At 35.6% G+C, this 16948-nt stretch overlaps 1 protein-coding gene across 1 annotated transcript in view; it reads left to right on the top strand.

Annotated features, from left to right (window-relative positions):
* Nucleotides 1-4248: 4248 nt before the first annotated feature.
* CCDC91 (coiled-coil domain containing 91) overlaps nucleotides 4249-16948 on the top strand; it is a 143006-nt gene continuing 130306 nt past the window's right edge. The window contains exon 1 of the mRNA XM_062569556.1: nucleotides 4249-4420. Coding sequence (XP_062425540.1) covers nucleotides 4249-4420 — 172 coding nt within the window. The remainder of the gene's footprint in view (nucleotides 4421-16948) is intronic.

Here is a 16948-nt window from a genome sequence, read left to right on the forward strand (position 1 = left end):
ACTTTTAGGGTAATTCTAAAATGTCTACTTTTTATCAAACTTTCTTAAAAGGAAATTGTAACAATTTCTATATCAGGGTTTTTCCTATAAAGATAGAAAAGGTAAACAAGTTTTGCATGCTTTACTATGTTTTTTTTTTTTTTTTTTTTTTTTTTTTTTTTTTTTTTTTTTTTTTTTTTTTTTTTTTTTCTGGGTAGAAAATGATGGCAGAATTTTTCTACTATGTAGGATGATTGTGATCTAGCAACTTACATGTTGTTTGCTTTATTGCCAGTTGTGGTAATACCAGTGAGGACTGAACTAAGGATGATCAGAGTTGTGGATGACCTGGATATGAGAGAAATCAGAATTCTGAGCTGATGAAACATATGAAATTACTCTACAAGGGATGGCTAGTTTCAGGGTTGATGCAGTATTTTCTTCTGCCCATTCAAATTGTACCTGTTTGCCTCTTGCTCCTGATACTGAACACAAGAGTAAGAGATTATGTCTGTTGAATTCTGTCAACCTGAACTTGGCCTTTTCTTTCCTGCTGATTGTCAAACAACAGATAATAAAAACTTTAGCTGCTATCAGCCTTGACTGTATTTGAAAATACTGAATGGTACAATATTATTTAGTTTAAAACAGTGGTAAAATTTTATATAAAGAAGTTTACTGTCCTAACCATTGTCACAACCTGCTTCAACACAAGAAACATGAACACTTCATTTTCTTGCCATAGTTACCTTACTAGCTTCCCTCAGAAAGGAAGTCAGTTTTTTAGGTTAATGTTGGCATTTAATAATGTTGAATTAATTCCTATCTACATTATAATAACTAATACTTGTTCAAAGCAGTTTTTCTTATTTCTCTAAAAAGAAGATTTAAAATAACATTACAGACACTATTTGATTTGAAAGACCCACAAACATGACTGGCTTCATAACACACAAATTGTTATACTGAAGGGTAATATTACCCACTTATTCATAATCACCTAACATTACCAGGTATGGCTGAATCAATTCAAAAAAAGAAGTTTCAGAACAGAAACAAATCTCTTATAAACTTTGCTCTCCAGGAGACAAAATAATAACAATCAGCCCTAATTAAGGAGTTTCTGGTCTTAAAGTTTGGTTATAAGTATTTTGAGTGTAATTATATTAGACTTTCTGGTTTATAGTAATTTAGGTATTATAAAAAGTATTCTTTCATATTTTATAAAACTCTAGAGAGAAACATGTTGTTTGAACATGCAGTACAAATATCAAACAACAGTCAACCAACCTTTCGCTAAAAAATATTCAATCTTAATTCAAAATATAAGCCTCCCATATACTCCTTTCTCCTGAATCATTTTCAAAATCATAATCAGCATATAGCTTGGAATGTGTTTCCTCTTCTTTATATGCTGAATTTAGATTTATTATTTTGACCATTTCAGACTTTAATGAATGAATCTGATGGGGAGGCAAACGGATTTTCTTTTTATTTCTTGTTTCTTAGTCTTCCAGTTTCCCAGAATTTGGTGTCTGTCAAGAATGGGCACTGCTTTGGAAGAATGCCTGCTGATAACTTATGCTGCTGGTCTGCGCAGATCAGGCTATTCAGTTAACTGTAGTGACAGAAAGTTAAGTAAATTGTTGTTCTGTTTAGTATTTCCTTGGGGTGCACTGTAATGGGAAATACTCTTAAAATCTCAGAGTATCCAGGGACATATCCAGGCAGCTTTTCAAAATTAATTGACTAGTACCTCGGGACAGGCCAGCTGAAGTAAAAGTTGAAATAGATTCACTAGTTCCAGTGCTACATTGTGGCCAATCAGCAGGGAAGATAAACATCAAAACAATACCACATCAGACCCTAAAGAAACCATAAAATACAAAAATTTAGAAAATTATAGACTTAAAGGACTTTTCCCACTTGAGTTAATTTGGGGAAACTAAACAACAACTAGAGACAGAGGGCTGTATTATGAAAATCTAAACTGAGTTTGATGTTGAAACTGAACTTTTGCACAAACCAAGCATTATCATATGTGAAAAAACTTAGTATTTCATTGTTTTAGAATAATTTTAGTATACTAGGGACATTTTCCTCTGCTGTGATGTAGACAGATGAATTAAAGATAGAAGACACTTTTGCATATGATTTCAAGAATTCCTGAGCACTTTATATTAGAGAAACATAAGTAGTTTATGAAGTTGTTTTCTGGATTCATATTGGTTTACTATACATACGTATAAAAGCTGCATACCCAATTTTTATATAGACTAAAACAGTCTTAGAATATTGGTGACTAAACTGTTGGATTTCAAGGAACTCTGTAAGACACTGTGATCTTACTGTGTATCTACTAAAAGAAATCACGTGATCATTTTATCAGTCTTTTTCAATTACTACGAAAATAACTTTATTTGTATCATTCTCTTGCCACAGAAAAAAAAAGAGTAACAATATTTCACCTTCCCTTTCTGTATTTTATGTTATTAAAATATTATTGAAAAGTGTTGAGATACAACCCTAATGTAATCACTTCAGTCCTACTAATAATGGAAACCAAAACAGAAGTGATTTAATTTTTTTCTTCTCTACCTAGTTCTGACATGCAAAAAAGTTGAGACATCTGCTCTTATTTGTTGTTTTGTAAACTCAGGAAATATATAAATTTTAAAATTATAAAAAGCAATGCATTTACTGATTTTCAAAATGGAGAAAATGAACTCATTAGACAAGCCTGCAATTTGAAGGGACATTTTCCCTTACATAAGATGAAAAGTATAAAGTTAAATATATTATATATTCATTCTCACAACCCAAAAGATACAGCTGTGCTTTAAAAACATACTGAAAATGTAATTACCTAATTTAGTTTGGTAATAGCTGATTTTTTCTTGGCTTTTTGCCCAGAATATGCTTATTCTCTAAAAACAATACGGCAAACTCCCAAAAAAATGTTTGCAGAGAGGCAAAACAGAGCAAGTCATTTGTAAACATAATATTCTTATGGATTACTCCTAGCAATCACTAATAGAATTAATCTGTACAAAGAATAATACTTTGATAGTCAAAAAAGTGAAATCTTCAGTTTACTGACAAAATGGGAACAGGCCATCCTGGCTTGGGAGTGTGTTTGAACACTGTTCTGGAAAGGATCTCCTGAAGTTCCGAGAATCTGAATTTGCACTTCCAGGACTGCAGAAATCAATGAGGTAACTACTAACTAAAACTTTATAAAACTTTTTGAATGTCCATACATTAATAGGGAATATTCAAAGAATTCTCTTAAGAATTTTTCTCTCTTGCACATCCAAGAAGAAACTCTGCCATCTAACTGACCTATATAATGGTCTTGAGCTGTGATCGACCGCAATGGTTGATTAATGCAGAAAACAAGAACTGGCAGAATTGCAATTTTGTCTGCTAAGGATGAATGTTTCAAAACTGCACACCAATCTTCTGTTTTTAAAGTGATTTAGGTACTTATTAAAGTCTTTTTTTTCCAATTTGATTTACTATGGCATAACTTGTAAAAAGTTTATTAAAGGTGTATATGATATTTCAGGTTCTATCACCACCCTTGGGAATATTGCTGTCAGGTGCAATAGGACATACAGCCTAAAATGTAATCCCTTCTGCTTTCCTTCACAAAGTACAGCACATGAAAATTACTACGGTGTACTGTTCCAGTACTGTAGTGCTAAATTTTTAACTGTCTTATTAACTGTTCATTGAAAAAGTATGATTATTACCTGTTTTAATGGCAGAATGAGTCTACTAGTGAAAACAGCCAGTTACTTTCCCCATTCATAATACTGGGGCATGACTTAAGATACTGGGAACATGTGCCTTACTTTTTTTCCATTTACTTCCTTACCAGTGTAAGGTTATCTTGGTATTTTATGGCAAAGGCAAGGAGGACTCCTTAAGTAACTGAAATGAAGGGGGTGGTTGGATCTCCACTGTCCACTCAGTTCTTGATTAATTCTCTGTGATGCTGATAGCAAACGTATCACTAGTGACTGCTGACAATGCTTGAAGCAGTAAGCCCCAGGCCACTAAGCAGGCAGTGCAAGTAATCACTTTTTTTACGGCCGAGCCAGGGGCCAAGAGGCAACCAGTGTTCCACCCAGAAGCAGGGTCTGCCCCGTGCTAGCACCAGTTACCTCAGCCAGCGAGGGTCTCCCATGCAATCGGGCTCCCCCTAGCTGGCTCGGCAAAGACGGAGAACCTCCGCCAGCAGCCGCCTACCTGCGGCCCCACCCCATGCGCCGCTACCTGGGACAACATTTACCACAGAGCTCCGCGTGCGCACGCGCCCAGATACCTCCACCGGCATCATGCGAAGCAGCCCAACCCGTGCAGCGGCTGGACCTCGGCGACATCCAATCAACGACGGGATTAGCCTCACGTAACTCGCGAGAGGCGGGGTGTGAGCGTATGTTGAGCGGGCGGAGGGGGAGCGTTGTGAAATTCATGTCTGGGTGAGGCCTCGCTGTCTGGGGCTGTTGTGCGTGTCTGGCTCGCGTGCTGGGCGGTGGGGCGCTTTGCGCGGGGTGGTGGCAGCCTTGAGTGAGGGGCGTGCGCGCGCTCCCCCTCCTCTCTCCATCTCCCCTCCACCCCCCCGGCAGAGAGTGCGTGTCTGCGTACGGGAGTGGGCGGGGGGTGCTGGAGCAAGGCGCGTGGAAGGTAATGGGAGGTTCCGAACGCCAACAGTCCTGGCGGCCCCTGGTCGCGGGAGGGCGGGCTAGCTGGGTGTGCCTGACAGGAGCCACTGTAGAGTGAGCCCTAGCGGGAAGGGAGAAACTGTTTTTACTCCTGCCCTTTCAAGGCTGCTTATACGCATCGAACAAGCCTAGCAGGCAGGCAGTTCCCAGCCGATTTGCCTTTGTCTCCCCTCCTAGTGTGCAGAGTGTGAAGCTGACCTGGTACGTGCTGTGGTAGAGCTTGACTTCAAAGGGTAGTGTTTCAGTAAGGACCATCTTCTGCATTTTTGTGCTTACCTGCCACAGCAGTTCCTGATTTCTCTACTGCCGCTGCCTTCCACTGCGGGCCCTACCTGTGCCAGAGCAATGCCACACCAGTATTGACATCTGTGTCCTGTTGTGGTTGAGTATTGTGATTAAAGGTTGCCACAAAAAGAGACTTAATAGTTTACAGGAACAGCAGGAGCTTCCTTCCAGCACTGGAAAACTAATGTTTTCCTGTCAGCAGGAAGGAGAGCCTTGTGAGAAGTTCTCTAGCCTAGAATTTTGAAAGTCTTGGATATGACTTCTCTGCTGCTTTGCTTCTGGGGACAAACTGTGCATGGCCAATTTGCAGACACATTCAGGAATTTTAAGTTGTGGGTAGCTGTCTTTAAGATTTTCAGAAGCACTTGTGTGCATAGTATTTGTTCATGAAAATACAGTTAGGTGTTGAAGTGTTTCTGAAAATACTGTTATTTATCTTTCTGACTCTTAAGGTATCTAAAATATCTTTTATAAATCTAGTCCTTAAGTATTTCAAGTCTGAGTTCCTCATCTGCAAAAGAGGATTGACTGTACCCACTTCATACCTCAGCATCTGTACTTAACCTTTTGCTCTGGGAATCTCCTTTTATAAACTCTGTTCACAGCTGTGGATCTTTTCATCAGACTGGTTCATCATATAAACTATGATCATTTCTTGTCTTGGCAATTCTTTTTGCCAGTCAATGTGTCTGTGTGTCTGTCCCTCTGTAGCATTTTATTGGGACTTCGGGTAGTTCTTGTCACAGTGCTTGAACACTTATTTATGTAGATTTAACTATTATTTTTTCTTCTTAGTACTTACCTGTTCTTTCATGCTGTATTTGTTCTTGCCTTCTTTTGAGATTTTGCTCTTCTGCATAAATTTCTTAACTTACGTCTTTGTTCTGAGTGCCTCTACATCCATGGGCTGAATGCCTAAGTAGCAGTTGGTGTTTGTATTCTGTTTCTTTTTTGTTTTTTCTTGGAAAATGTTGGTTTCTCGGTCACTAATGCAGGAAGTGGACTGCTGATCATTTTCAAGCATTGTTTATAGGGTAAATGTGTGTTAAGTGCAGTAGTGAACTCTATTGCTAGTATGACTTGAAAGCAGAAAAAAAATCCCAACAGATGCTCTACTGAGCATCTAGGATGATGCCTGGATGCTCAGTAGACACAGCAGATATCCCAAAGCCTTTTTCAGAACTTCTTTAAGGGCTTCTTTGGAATCTAGTGTAAATTTATTTTAGAATATTGTGAAAGAAAGCGAGGTGTATGTAAAACGCAAGTGTGTGATGCCTGCTAGAACTCTGCTTACCTACCTTTGTGAATAGCTTCACCGATAATGCCTTTTGCTGTTAGTTTAGGACATCGGAATCTCCACATCCTGGTTCCTTCTACCTTAATGGTGAGATGGTATTTGGTTGTAGCATATCTGAGGAGGTAGGTGGATCTTGTACAAACCAAATCAAGATGTTAAAATAGAGCCCTATTGTCTTTGGACATGTTATCCAAATTTCTACTGTGACTGTTGTTGTAATTACATTTAAGGATTCTTTCTTCCACGAAGATAGAATTGAGTGAAAAATGCAGGATATTTGGTGACACGTTCAAACCTGTAAAATTCATATATACACCTCCATAAGGCTTTTTAGGTGTATCTATCAGTCTGTACCTGACTAGAACTCTCAGTGTAGCTTAAGTACTTTTTTCATTTAATTATGTGCTCTGTGACTGTTTCTTGTTTGTCTTTGAACACCATGGGCTGTTAGATGAGCTCCTTTCTTTCCAAGTGACACAACTACTGCCAGACGAATATATGTTGCCTAGACAATATTAGTTGTTCATGTGGTGTCAGACTGATGTTCAGAATGATGACAGCTACATAGATTTGTAGGTGCCAGAATGCAATTATGTTATGATACATATTTCTGGTCTGGGGAGCAATTGGATAGTGATGTTAAGGCCAATAGCTGGCATTCTCTAAATGTTTACAGAACTGCTAAGACATCTAAGTATGGTGCTTATCTGAGCAGTTGGCTATATTCTTTCTGGCTTTTTGAAAGCCAACTTCCAAGAAGGCTTGCAACACCAAATGGAAGAAGTTTGTAGTAGAATAGAAACAAGCTATCTGTGAATCTTTAAATTTGAAAGTTCACTAAACCTTCTTTCCCATATGAATTTGTCTGGACTCAAATGAACAAGGTGGTTGTTTCATTCTGCAGTGATCTGGTACTCTGGTGTATCTTAAAATCTAATATTGTCAGATAGTGCAGCTTTTGCCTCTTTCAAATGCCCATATAAATAAGTTATCTCTGCTTATGTAAAACTAATTTGACTAATAGTGGAGATAGAAACTATTTTTGAATGAATCTAGACTTTCTTTTTTTCCCACAACGAAGGCTTCTTTTGTGAAGGGCCTCTTCTATAGCATGGGAATTCTAGCTTGCAGGCATAAATTTCAGGTTGTGAAGACTAGAAGTACTATAAATGCACTATATAGGCTATCTAAAAATGTTTCAAAGTGGCTTGCAGACATAGTGTTTTACAGTGTATAGCATTTCACTTACTTTATTACTTACATATTTATAATCATAAGAAGGCATCAGAAATTCAAATTTTTTGACTTCAGGGTTTTTTTGCTTATTTCTTAAAGCTTTGAGATTTATATGATAATAACCCTCCCTTTTGTTTGTATAAACAAATCCTTAAAATTTTAGACTTGGATTTAGTTTTTCTGATAGTGACTACTGCAGCCTTAATTTCCTTCCTTTATTCCTTACTCTTACCCTTAAGCAGTGGTACCTGCTGTTCAGAACCGAGAAGTGGTGCTGTTTTTACAGAAACATGTTAGGTGATTTTGTGATTTTCTTAATGTAGATTAATGTGGAAGGTGGAATTTAATGCAGGGGAGGATTTGCACTCACATTCTTTTTTCCTAAAGAGTTTGGGATTGATGTCTGTGAAGAATTGTACTTTTCTGACTCAGCAGGGTTGTTCCCTTTAAATTGTTCAGTTGACTGGTTTATTTTTGGAGTGACTGGAATGAATTCTGGTGGATTTGCTCAATCTTTCTACAAAGCCAAGACTTAAATATTTAAAATCTGTTGTAGGATATGTTTGGAGAAGCAAAACTGGGCACACATACATTTATTTTTCAGCCACCATACAGGATATTTTGAACAAAAATAAAGCAGATTTGATTTGTTATATTTGTTTGTTAAAATGATGATTTCTAAGCAAACTCTAGGGGCAGCATTTGTATGAAACTGTCAATCATCTTCAGTTTCTCAGTGGATGGATGTAATGGACTTTGCCTGCCTGTAACCCGTTTGCATGCATGAGGCTAATTTTTCACGTTGATCATATTTTAACAGATATCGGCTAGTGAACTTTTCAAGCATTGAAAATAGGACTAAAGGAATGGACATAATATTTATAGGGCTATTCTGGATCCTCAATAATATGTGTTTCTTATGTCTGTATTACTTCTAGTGTTTTTTATATCCTTATTGGAAAACTGAGGACTCCTAAGGAGGAAAAAAGCAAATTTTTATTAATTTTTTTGTTACAAATTATCACAATTCACTTTCTATGTGTATTCTAGAGAGGAATCTAGAAATGACTTTAGTTCAAGTGGCTGATTTCTGTTGATGTAAAATATATCTTCTGTTATATTTGTTGTATTCTAAAATTTTAAGAGAACCATTCACAAATTTAGTATCAAAAAATCTAAAAACTCAATTTATGGAATGCTGTCCTTTTTGTTGCATTGTAGAACCTTCACTTTCAGAAATACTCTTTCTCGTTTTTCAATTTCTTGAGGTTGCCCCAGCAGTTTTAGTAATCATTTTAAAACGTATACAGTTTTCACCTATTCAGCAGTTCCTTGGTCAAAGAACTGGATTTGGTTTCTTTTTGCTAATTTTTATGAATTTACTTATCTAGTAATTTTTGGCAGGATGATGTTCATAGTTTTAATACTGTAGTATAACCAGTCAGCTGCAGTAAAATATATGTCAGGTCTTGTCCAATTCTTCTGCCTTTTAACTCCAGGAATAATGTATTTTTATTTGTAATGCAGTCTTTTTGGAAAAGATAGTAGTTCTTTGAGCAAACGTGTAAAATGATTTTAGGTTACTGTCACAATACTGGCTTTTTGCTTTAGGAAAAAGTAATTAAAGTGATTGTGCTGATAGCAGGTGAAGTGGCAAATTCTGGCTTTTGCTTCTACTTACCTTTTATTGGGTGTTATAAGGCTGTAGGACATATTGTACAGTGAAAAGCAACTTGTATGAGGGAGTGGTTTGCACATAGTCCATGGAATATAGTTGGGAGCTGCTACAGAGAAATGACAATGTTAAGAACAATTTTCTTTGGAAATAAGGATATAAGGGATGCAAGCACATGTTAAGATATGAAACAGATGAAAAGCAAATTCTTCTGGCTAGAAAACTAATTTCAAAGGCTGCAACTCTGCACCTATTGCTAGAACTGTTGCTTTTGTTGCAGCAAAGGACTTAGAGAACCAACAGATCAAGCCCCTTCATAAAAGCAGTTCACAGCGACGTTACCACAAAAAATGTCAGTGTTTAAATAGGCTTATTGGTTGTGTTTCAAGTCCTGTATTTAATCATAATTAGAGTACAATTTTTCAAGTGTTGCATTCCTGAGAGTGTTTATTAAGGTCCTCAGCTTTTCTATATGCTAAAATTAAAAAGTCATGCCAGAGCACTATAATCTCTTGGTCTGAAAAGCAGAAAAATTTGCAATTTGCAATCAGTTGTTTCAAGTGCAGATACTAGTTACAGTTTTTGAAGAATGTTGGAACTTGTGTGGTTTTTCACCAAAAATGTTTATGATGACACTTTTAAGGGGTAAGAGTAGGAAATATTAGAGTGCCTTGAGAGGAAAGGGAGTACAGAATCTTTCACTTGAAAGTCACTGACCTGAATTCAGTCCAGCTTGTTAGTGGATGATTTTTTTTTTATTTTTTTTTAATGTAAATGAGTTGGGAAGCAGACCAGGTCTCACACATCTATCATTTTCATTCTTGTTAGTCTCAAGATTCAGAACTCCAGTTAACACAGCAAACGACTGTACTTTTTGTGTGTTAAAGCTGAACTGCTGCTTGTTCAGTGCCTGTAAGATGGATTTAAGGATTCAGGACTGCTTGTTCAGTTTTCTTCATCTTCTTTTTTTATCAGGCAATACATTAATGGCCACTACTTTATTGCCAGAGTGTCAGAGTTGATTTGTTTCGTTAAACTGACACGATATGATATAGAACTTAAGACATCGTAGTTTTAATATGCTTTTGTGAAGCTCTCCAGGGATGCCTATTGTAGGACTTGGGATGTAAAAGCATCTGAGACTGCTAATAAAGAAAACAGAGGGAAGATGAGCCTTTTTAAAACTTTTTTTTAAAGTGCCTGCCTGTCTGTCTACATTATGAGCTACTCTTGTTAAATTCACTGGGCTTGAATTTTGTGGAATACTTGGATTAAAAAAATATTTTTTCTTTGTTTTCTCTTGATTAGTGAGATGTTAGTGATCTTAGTTTTGCATATAAGTTGTGCACTCAACACTATTTGTCCAGGAAAAGCAGTGGTTTGATTATAGAAATAACCTACAATAATACTCATTATGAATGAAGAAAAGCAGTTGTGATCTTTGTATTAACATTTTTGAACAATCTGATATTTTAGAAGATTACTGGTGTAGCTGAATTTGTCTATTTACATAAACTTTTTGTTAAAGTCTCTATATAAGCTTATAGTAATTATAATTTTTGTTGAATGTATCAATATTTGTTATTATTGAGTATAAGTGCAAGGTATTAATGGTTATTGATGAAATATTCAAGCTTCTCAGCATTGCCAAAAGATATCACTTTTGCATGGTAATTTTTGGATAAATTTCAGTAGTTCTCTTCAAACAGTGACTGTTTCAAAAGCAATTAAAGCTATTAAGTTTTGCTCTTGTATACATACATATATATATGCACACATTCACAATTATGTGTTTACTAGACATATGATACTTATGTAAGATATTTGTGAATTTATGTAAGTTATAAAAACAAACATCCACTATAGTTTATTATTGTGTGTGTGTATGTATACTTATTTGTGTATGTATAATATATAGTTTAACATATGTGACAACTTTTATTTTAGGATGAATACATATTCAGCATGCATTTGTTTCCAGGGAAATTACAATTTAACAAAGGTCCTGGAGGATATAGAGTTTTGTAATTTGAAATACATTACATAGGAGAAAGAGAACAACTACTCTCCATTAGACTGGGAAGTTCTGGAGCATTGTGAGTTGTTCATATTCTGTGCAGAAGGGAGTCTTGTCTGCATATGTTGCATATAGTTTATGTACTGTACATCCCATTTATTCTGCATTCTATCTTTGAGGTAGTGTATATTTTTTTGAATTACCTGTTTTCGTGTATGTATTTGCTAGTATAATATGAGATTGGAAATTCTTACTTCTGTAATAGCACATTGTCAAAATGCCATCGCTCATTGGTGATGGTCCATCTCGTCACTGATGACGTTTTAACTGTATGATAAATACTTTTCTGCTAGTAGAACTGAAGAGGACTTGTAGACGTCCTGGGAAAGAAAGTAGGGTCTGTGCTTCTAGAGCAGTTAACCTACAGTATGCTGCCTGCCTAGGTCTGTAGCCTGTCTAGGGAAGGTGACCAAATTGAATGGGCTGTAGGATGGATGATTTACTTGGGGTAAGGGGGAGAGAATCTAACTGGTAGCTTGCTTTTGTGTTATTTTATTTGTATTGATAATTTATTGATAATATAGAAATATCAAATATATATCAATGCTCTTCTCACATACTTGGAACTTAAATTTCTTAAATATGCTGCTAACTTTGGGTATGAGTCCTCTTAGTAGTTGTTCCCTTCTTTCTAAAATGGGGTCAACAGCAGTAACTTATCTTTGTCAAAGGCTCTGGGACTAGTGAGGAAAAGTATTCTAGAGATGCAGGGGTAGGTATGGTGAATACATTTAGAGAAATTATTGTAAATCATTTTGCTTCAGTAGCAAAGAAGAGGACTTCAGTATTGAGCCCTAACCCCATTTATTTTCTGGCCTGATCTGTGATGTTTGTTCCTCAACTTCCTCTTCTTATTACAAAGGGTGTAATCCTATTAATACATTTTTATGAATAAATCAACAGTAATCAACCTTTTCCATGACAGTTTAAATATCTCTTTCTTCATTGCAAAAGAGACTGCGCAATTATGATGCTATCCATTTGATCAAAGATCGTGTGATAAAATTATTGTGCAATGTGCTTAGGAATATAGCAAAAAAGAAGAAAAATGGAAGGATAATGTGCATAGGTATTCTGGCAATGATGATTTCTATTAGAAAGCAAATTAACATTTTTGTTCTAACACATTTGGGCAATGTGAAACCTTTTCAATTCAGATTTTTATTGCATTCTGCAAATTTTCACCTATTTTTGTAGGAGTTCAGGATTTTTTGCTCACTTTAGTTCATTTTATTTTCAGCTGAGACTGTGGTTCATATGGAAAATATTTATTCTAATTTCTTTTAGAAGGATGTTACTCAGATATTGTTTATCATTGGATATATTTGTTTCAAATTTTGCCACCTTTATGTTGCTTATAAAAGATATATTTAGTGTTCAGTCTTACAGTCTTACTCTAAAAATGCTCTAAATAAAAGTGGGAAAGGCATAGGAGGAGGCTATATGTCTTGCTGATTGCATAAGACATTCTTGTAGCATTCGCATCAGTTTCATGTAACATGTTTTGTTGCTGCTATTTGTTACATACACAATGTTACAGAAATACTGGTATTTCAAAATTTGTCTTGAAGTTAGGTGTAAAATCTCATTTTATGTGGTATGGAATCTCTTTTACTTCTTAGAGGTCTGGATTTCTGGGTTCATGGAGTGACTCCTGAGAAACAGGCTAAGGAGTAAACAGTCTTCTGTTCTTAGATGTTGGAGATATATATAAACATATATTTTTAATGTTAAATTCATTTCAGGAAGGGGTAGATATGTTTTAGCTATTGGCTTTTATTTCACCTATCTTATGTTGTGTAAGTTGATTTTTGCCTTTTATTGTTTCATCTTTTAATGCGTTGTTTTCATCTCTAAGCTTTATAACCTTTTGGAGTCTCTGAAATAAAAGGATAAAGGAATAAATGAAAAAGAGAAATAGGAAAATAAAGTTCACATGGTGGTAGCAGCCAAACACTGGAGCTGATGCCCAGAGAGACTGTGGAATCTCAGTCCTTGGAGATACTTTAGACCTAACTGTATGTGACCTTAAACCAACCTGATGTAGTGTCTAAGACAGCCTTGCTTTCAGATGGGATTGCATCAGGTGTCCTCCTGAAGTGCCTCTCAGAATTGGTTTTGAAGGAACAAATTCTCATGGTTTCTTGAAATCTGTGCGGCTTTTAGTGGAAACAATTGTAGTTTAAGCAACTACACCTGCTGAATAGGTTATGGTCTTTAAACAAAACAACACTCCACCACCTTGAATCAGCAAAATACTTAAGTCAATGCTGAGACTGAAATGAACCTTTCTTCCTAAGAGAAAATTCATGTGACATGTTCTGTGTTATCTTCTTCCCCTGAGGCCTCTTGCACAGGCACAGGGTTCAGATCAAGGACCGGATATACTATATATTGTGTGCTCTTCTTTTTCCCTATGGTCTTTAAGCCTTTTATTAAGTAATTAGACATGCTTCTGTGATGTGATCAAATAGAAGTGCTAACTGCCATGTTACTGCTTCATGGGACTGGGAATTTCTCACCTGACTCTTCATGCCTCTCACATAATGGAGGTCATTTGCATTTTGCTGACATGATATGTTTGTAATTATCTTGTGATAGAGGGTAGGACATACAGTCCTTGAACACCTTCATATGAGGCTGTATTGATCATTTGATTGAAAACTAAGAGAGCAGATCTTTGATTAAAGGAGCAAAATGTACTTGTTGCAATCTCAGCCTTGCATCTTTGATGTTACAGATTCTCAGTCCCCTCTCCTAATCACCTTCTTTAGGAACTGGCATGTACACCTCCAGGGATTTAGATGCTCTAATTTAAGAAAAAAAAATGTAGACTTTTTTTCTCATGTAGTACTTAATCAAGGTTTGCCTCTGTAATCTCAAGAAGTTGTACTGTGTTTAAATTACGGTTGAGATATTTGTGCCATATGTAGTGGTCAGGAGTTCATTACTGTGAATAGTATGAAATGATACCCTCCAAAGTAATTATTTTTTTCTTAAATTTCCAAAGCAGTGTTTGTTTAATTCTTTTTGTATTGTGTTTAAAAATGATGCTGGACTTCAGAAAAACAAAACCAAAAAAATGAGAACCACCTTCCTTTCCCCTCCCCCCCTTCCGAAAGTAGAAGACTTAATTAAACTTTCAAGCTTGTTTTGGACACTTTTTAGTCTCTGAAATGATTAAAAAGCTTAAATTTCTTCCTAAAAGGCTTTCTAATGTTTACGTTCAATTTTATCTAGAAGTTGTATAGATAACTTTTTCAAAAACTGTAGCTTATCCAAGTTGCATTAGTGAGCACTCAAAGTAATGTATCTCTTAATAGTAGAATAATTTGGAGTATGTCTCAGGAAACAGTTGCCTCTTTTCCTAATTTATGAATTTGTGCTAAAAATATAATCAATGATTTCTTAATGGAAGACTTGTATAAATTTTATTACTTCCAAGATATTTTTAAGATCACATTTATTATAATTGCTAATGCAGTCTAACTTTCCAGTTTGAAAAACAATCCTAAAATTCCCTCATCTCATGTCTTCAAGGTCTTTTGATGTTATCCTCTGATCAGTTGTATACTTTCCTTGTTAGATATAGATGATAAATTCTGTATTAATCTTTCAGTATTTAGGAACTGTAAAGAACTTTCCTGTTAAATAGTACAGAATATTCTGTATTTCTGTAACAAGACTGTGAAATCTGTTCGTTAAGTAAATAAATAACAAACCACTAAGTGAATGTTAAATACATAGTTCATTGCTCTCTTTGTAAGAAATTTTTCCATACGATTTTACTATGTAATCAACTTGAAAAAAATTTTAGAAGCTTTTCATTGCAAATAACATTTCTTGAGGCAAATTAAGAATTGCAAATTACAAAATAAAACTTTAAAAGAATTGAACTCTAGTGATTTTGGGAATTGAGAATTACTGTATAATACCCTTTTACTCTTTCTGAAGAAAAAGTGAAAAGTCGCATGCATTTCAGTGCCTCATTATATCAGCTATTTGTAGAAACTGATTTCGGACAGATATGCCAGCAGAAATTCCTTACTTCTAGGAAGGGGAAGTTAGAATTTCTCAGTCTCAGGAAAATTCTGCCAGTAGCCATAATTCTTGTTTTAAACAGTGGTCTTTGCTTATAGTGTCTTTCATTCCACTGAATTCACTACCATAATAAATGTAAACAATCCCTCTGTTTATGATCTAAGTATTCTAAAACAGATAACTTTTAGTGCTTGGATCTCAAGCAGGCATGAAGTAAGCGAGATGCATTTTTTCTGAAAACTTTACAAATGCTATAAAATTACTTTAGCTTTCATGATAATGTGCATCATGTTCTCATCTTTTTTGGGCTATATATTCTTTGGAATGTATGTATTTTGCAGTCAGCAATTTTTAATTCTAACAACTAAGTAGCTACCATAATGTATTAAGATGGTACATGCTTATCCTGTAGTATAATGATTGTAGATCAGGTCCATATTATGAGATGGACAAAAAAGTAAAAGTTCCTGTTTTAGGATTGTTCAGAGCTGTTTGGAGTTTTGGCAGAAAAAACATGTTGAAAAGTGCGTGTGAGTTGATAAGAAATTTGTGAAACAGAAATGTATCATCTATTCTGCTGTTTATCACAGAGGTTTTTGCCAGTATATATACTTTCTAAATGACTATGTAAATATGTATTTACTTCTTATATGTATCTTGGATAGGCTGTGTTTTCCAGAAATGCAAATGGAGCAGCCCCACTCTCAGCCAGATCCACACATACAGTTCCACAACAACATACTCTTAAGTTGTTCCTTTAAAATGTACAAAATTTTGATTACTCAAAATTACAGAACTAATAACACAATGTCTAGCTGTACATACCTGGTAAAGGTAGTTTTAAGTATCTATGTTATTGTGGCAATTTATTTGATTTATCAAGTAATAGATCAGGGCTTGATTATAATTTCAATTTTTACTAACTGAAGAGAGACTTTTAAATGGATGAGGAAACCTTCTTAATACAGAGTTTGGTCTCTCTACCACTTCTAGCTTTTGGAAATGAAGTATAACAGGATTTCTAGTAGGATTGCAACTTTATTCTTCCTCCTCATAACAGTTGGAGTGGGAAAGAGGTTCCTCCTCCCCCCACCCAGTATATTTATCTATATTGTTCCTTGTGAATGAATCCTGATCTTGCTATGTATAAAAACATGACTTTGATATTTTGGTTAGGTAAGTACCTCTCAAAGTTCTCATGACCTATGTTAATCTGATGGCCAAGCTTTGACTGCACTGTGCATAAGAAAGCTTGCAACCGTCTCAGATATGCATTGCTTTCTATATTTCAGTACATTCGGTGTATGATTTTATCAGAGAACAAAGTCTTGTGCAACCTTGCCTGAATTCAGTGTTGCTCTCCTGAGTAGGAGGTTGGACTAGGTGACCTGCTGAGGTCTGTGAATTTCTGTGAGTTTATGAATACAAACTTCTTGATAGAATCTACTCTTCACTGAAAATGCAGTGGTTTACATTTTCATAATCCAAGAAAAGTTTCCTTTTCACAGGACTATGAGGGAGGGGAGCATCTCAGGCCTTGTAGGAGGTGAAACTGCAATGTTTCGAAAATGGCCTGCACTAGATGACCTACTATGTCTTGTCCAACCACAGTTTCTATGAATGTGTAA

This window comes from Rhea pennata, chromosome 1 (assembly GCF_028389875.1).
Source record: "Rhea pennata isolate bPtePen1 chromosome 1, bPtePen1.pri, whole genome shotgun sequence".
Classification (NCBI taxonomy): Eukaryota; Metazoa; Chordata; class Aves; order Rheiformes; family Rheidae; genus Rhea; species Rhea pennata.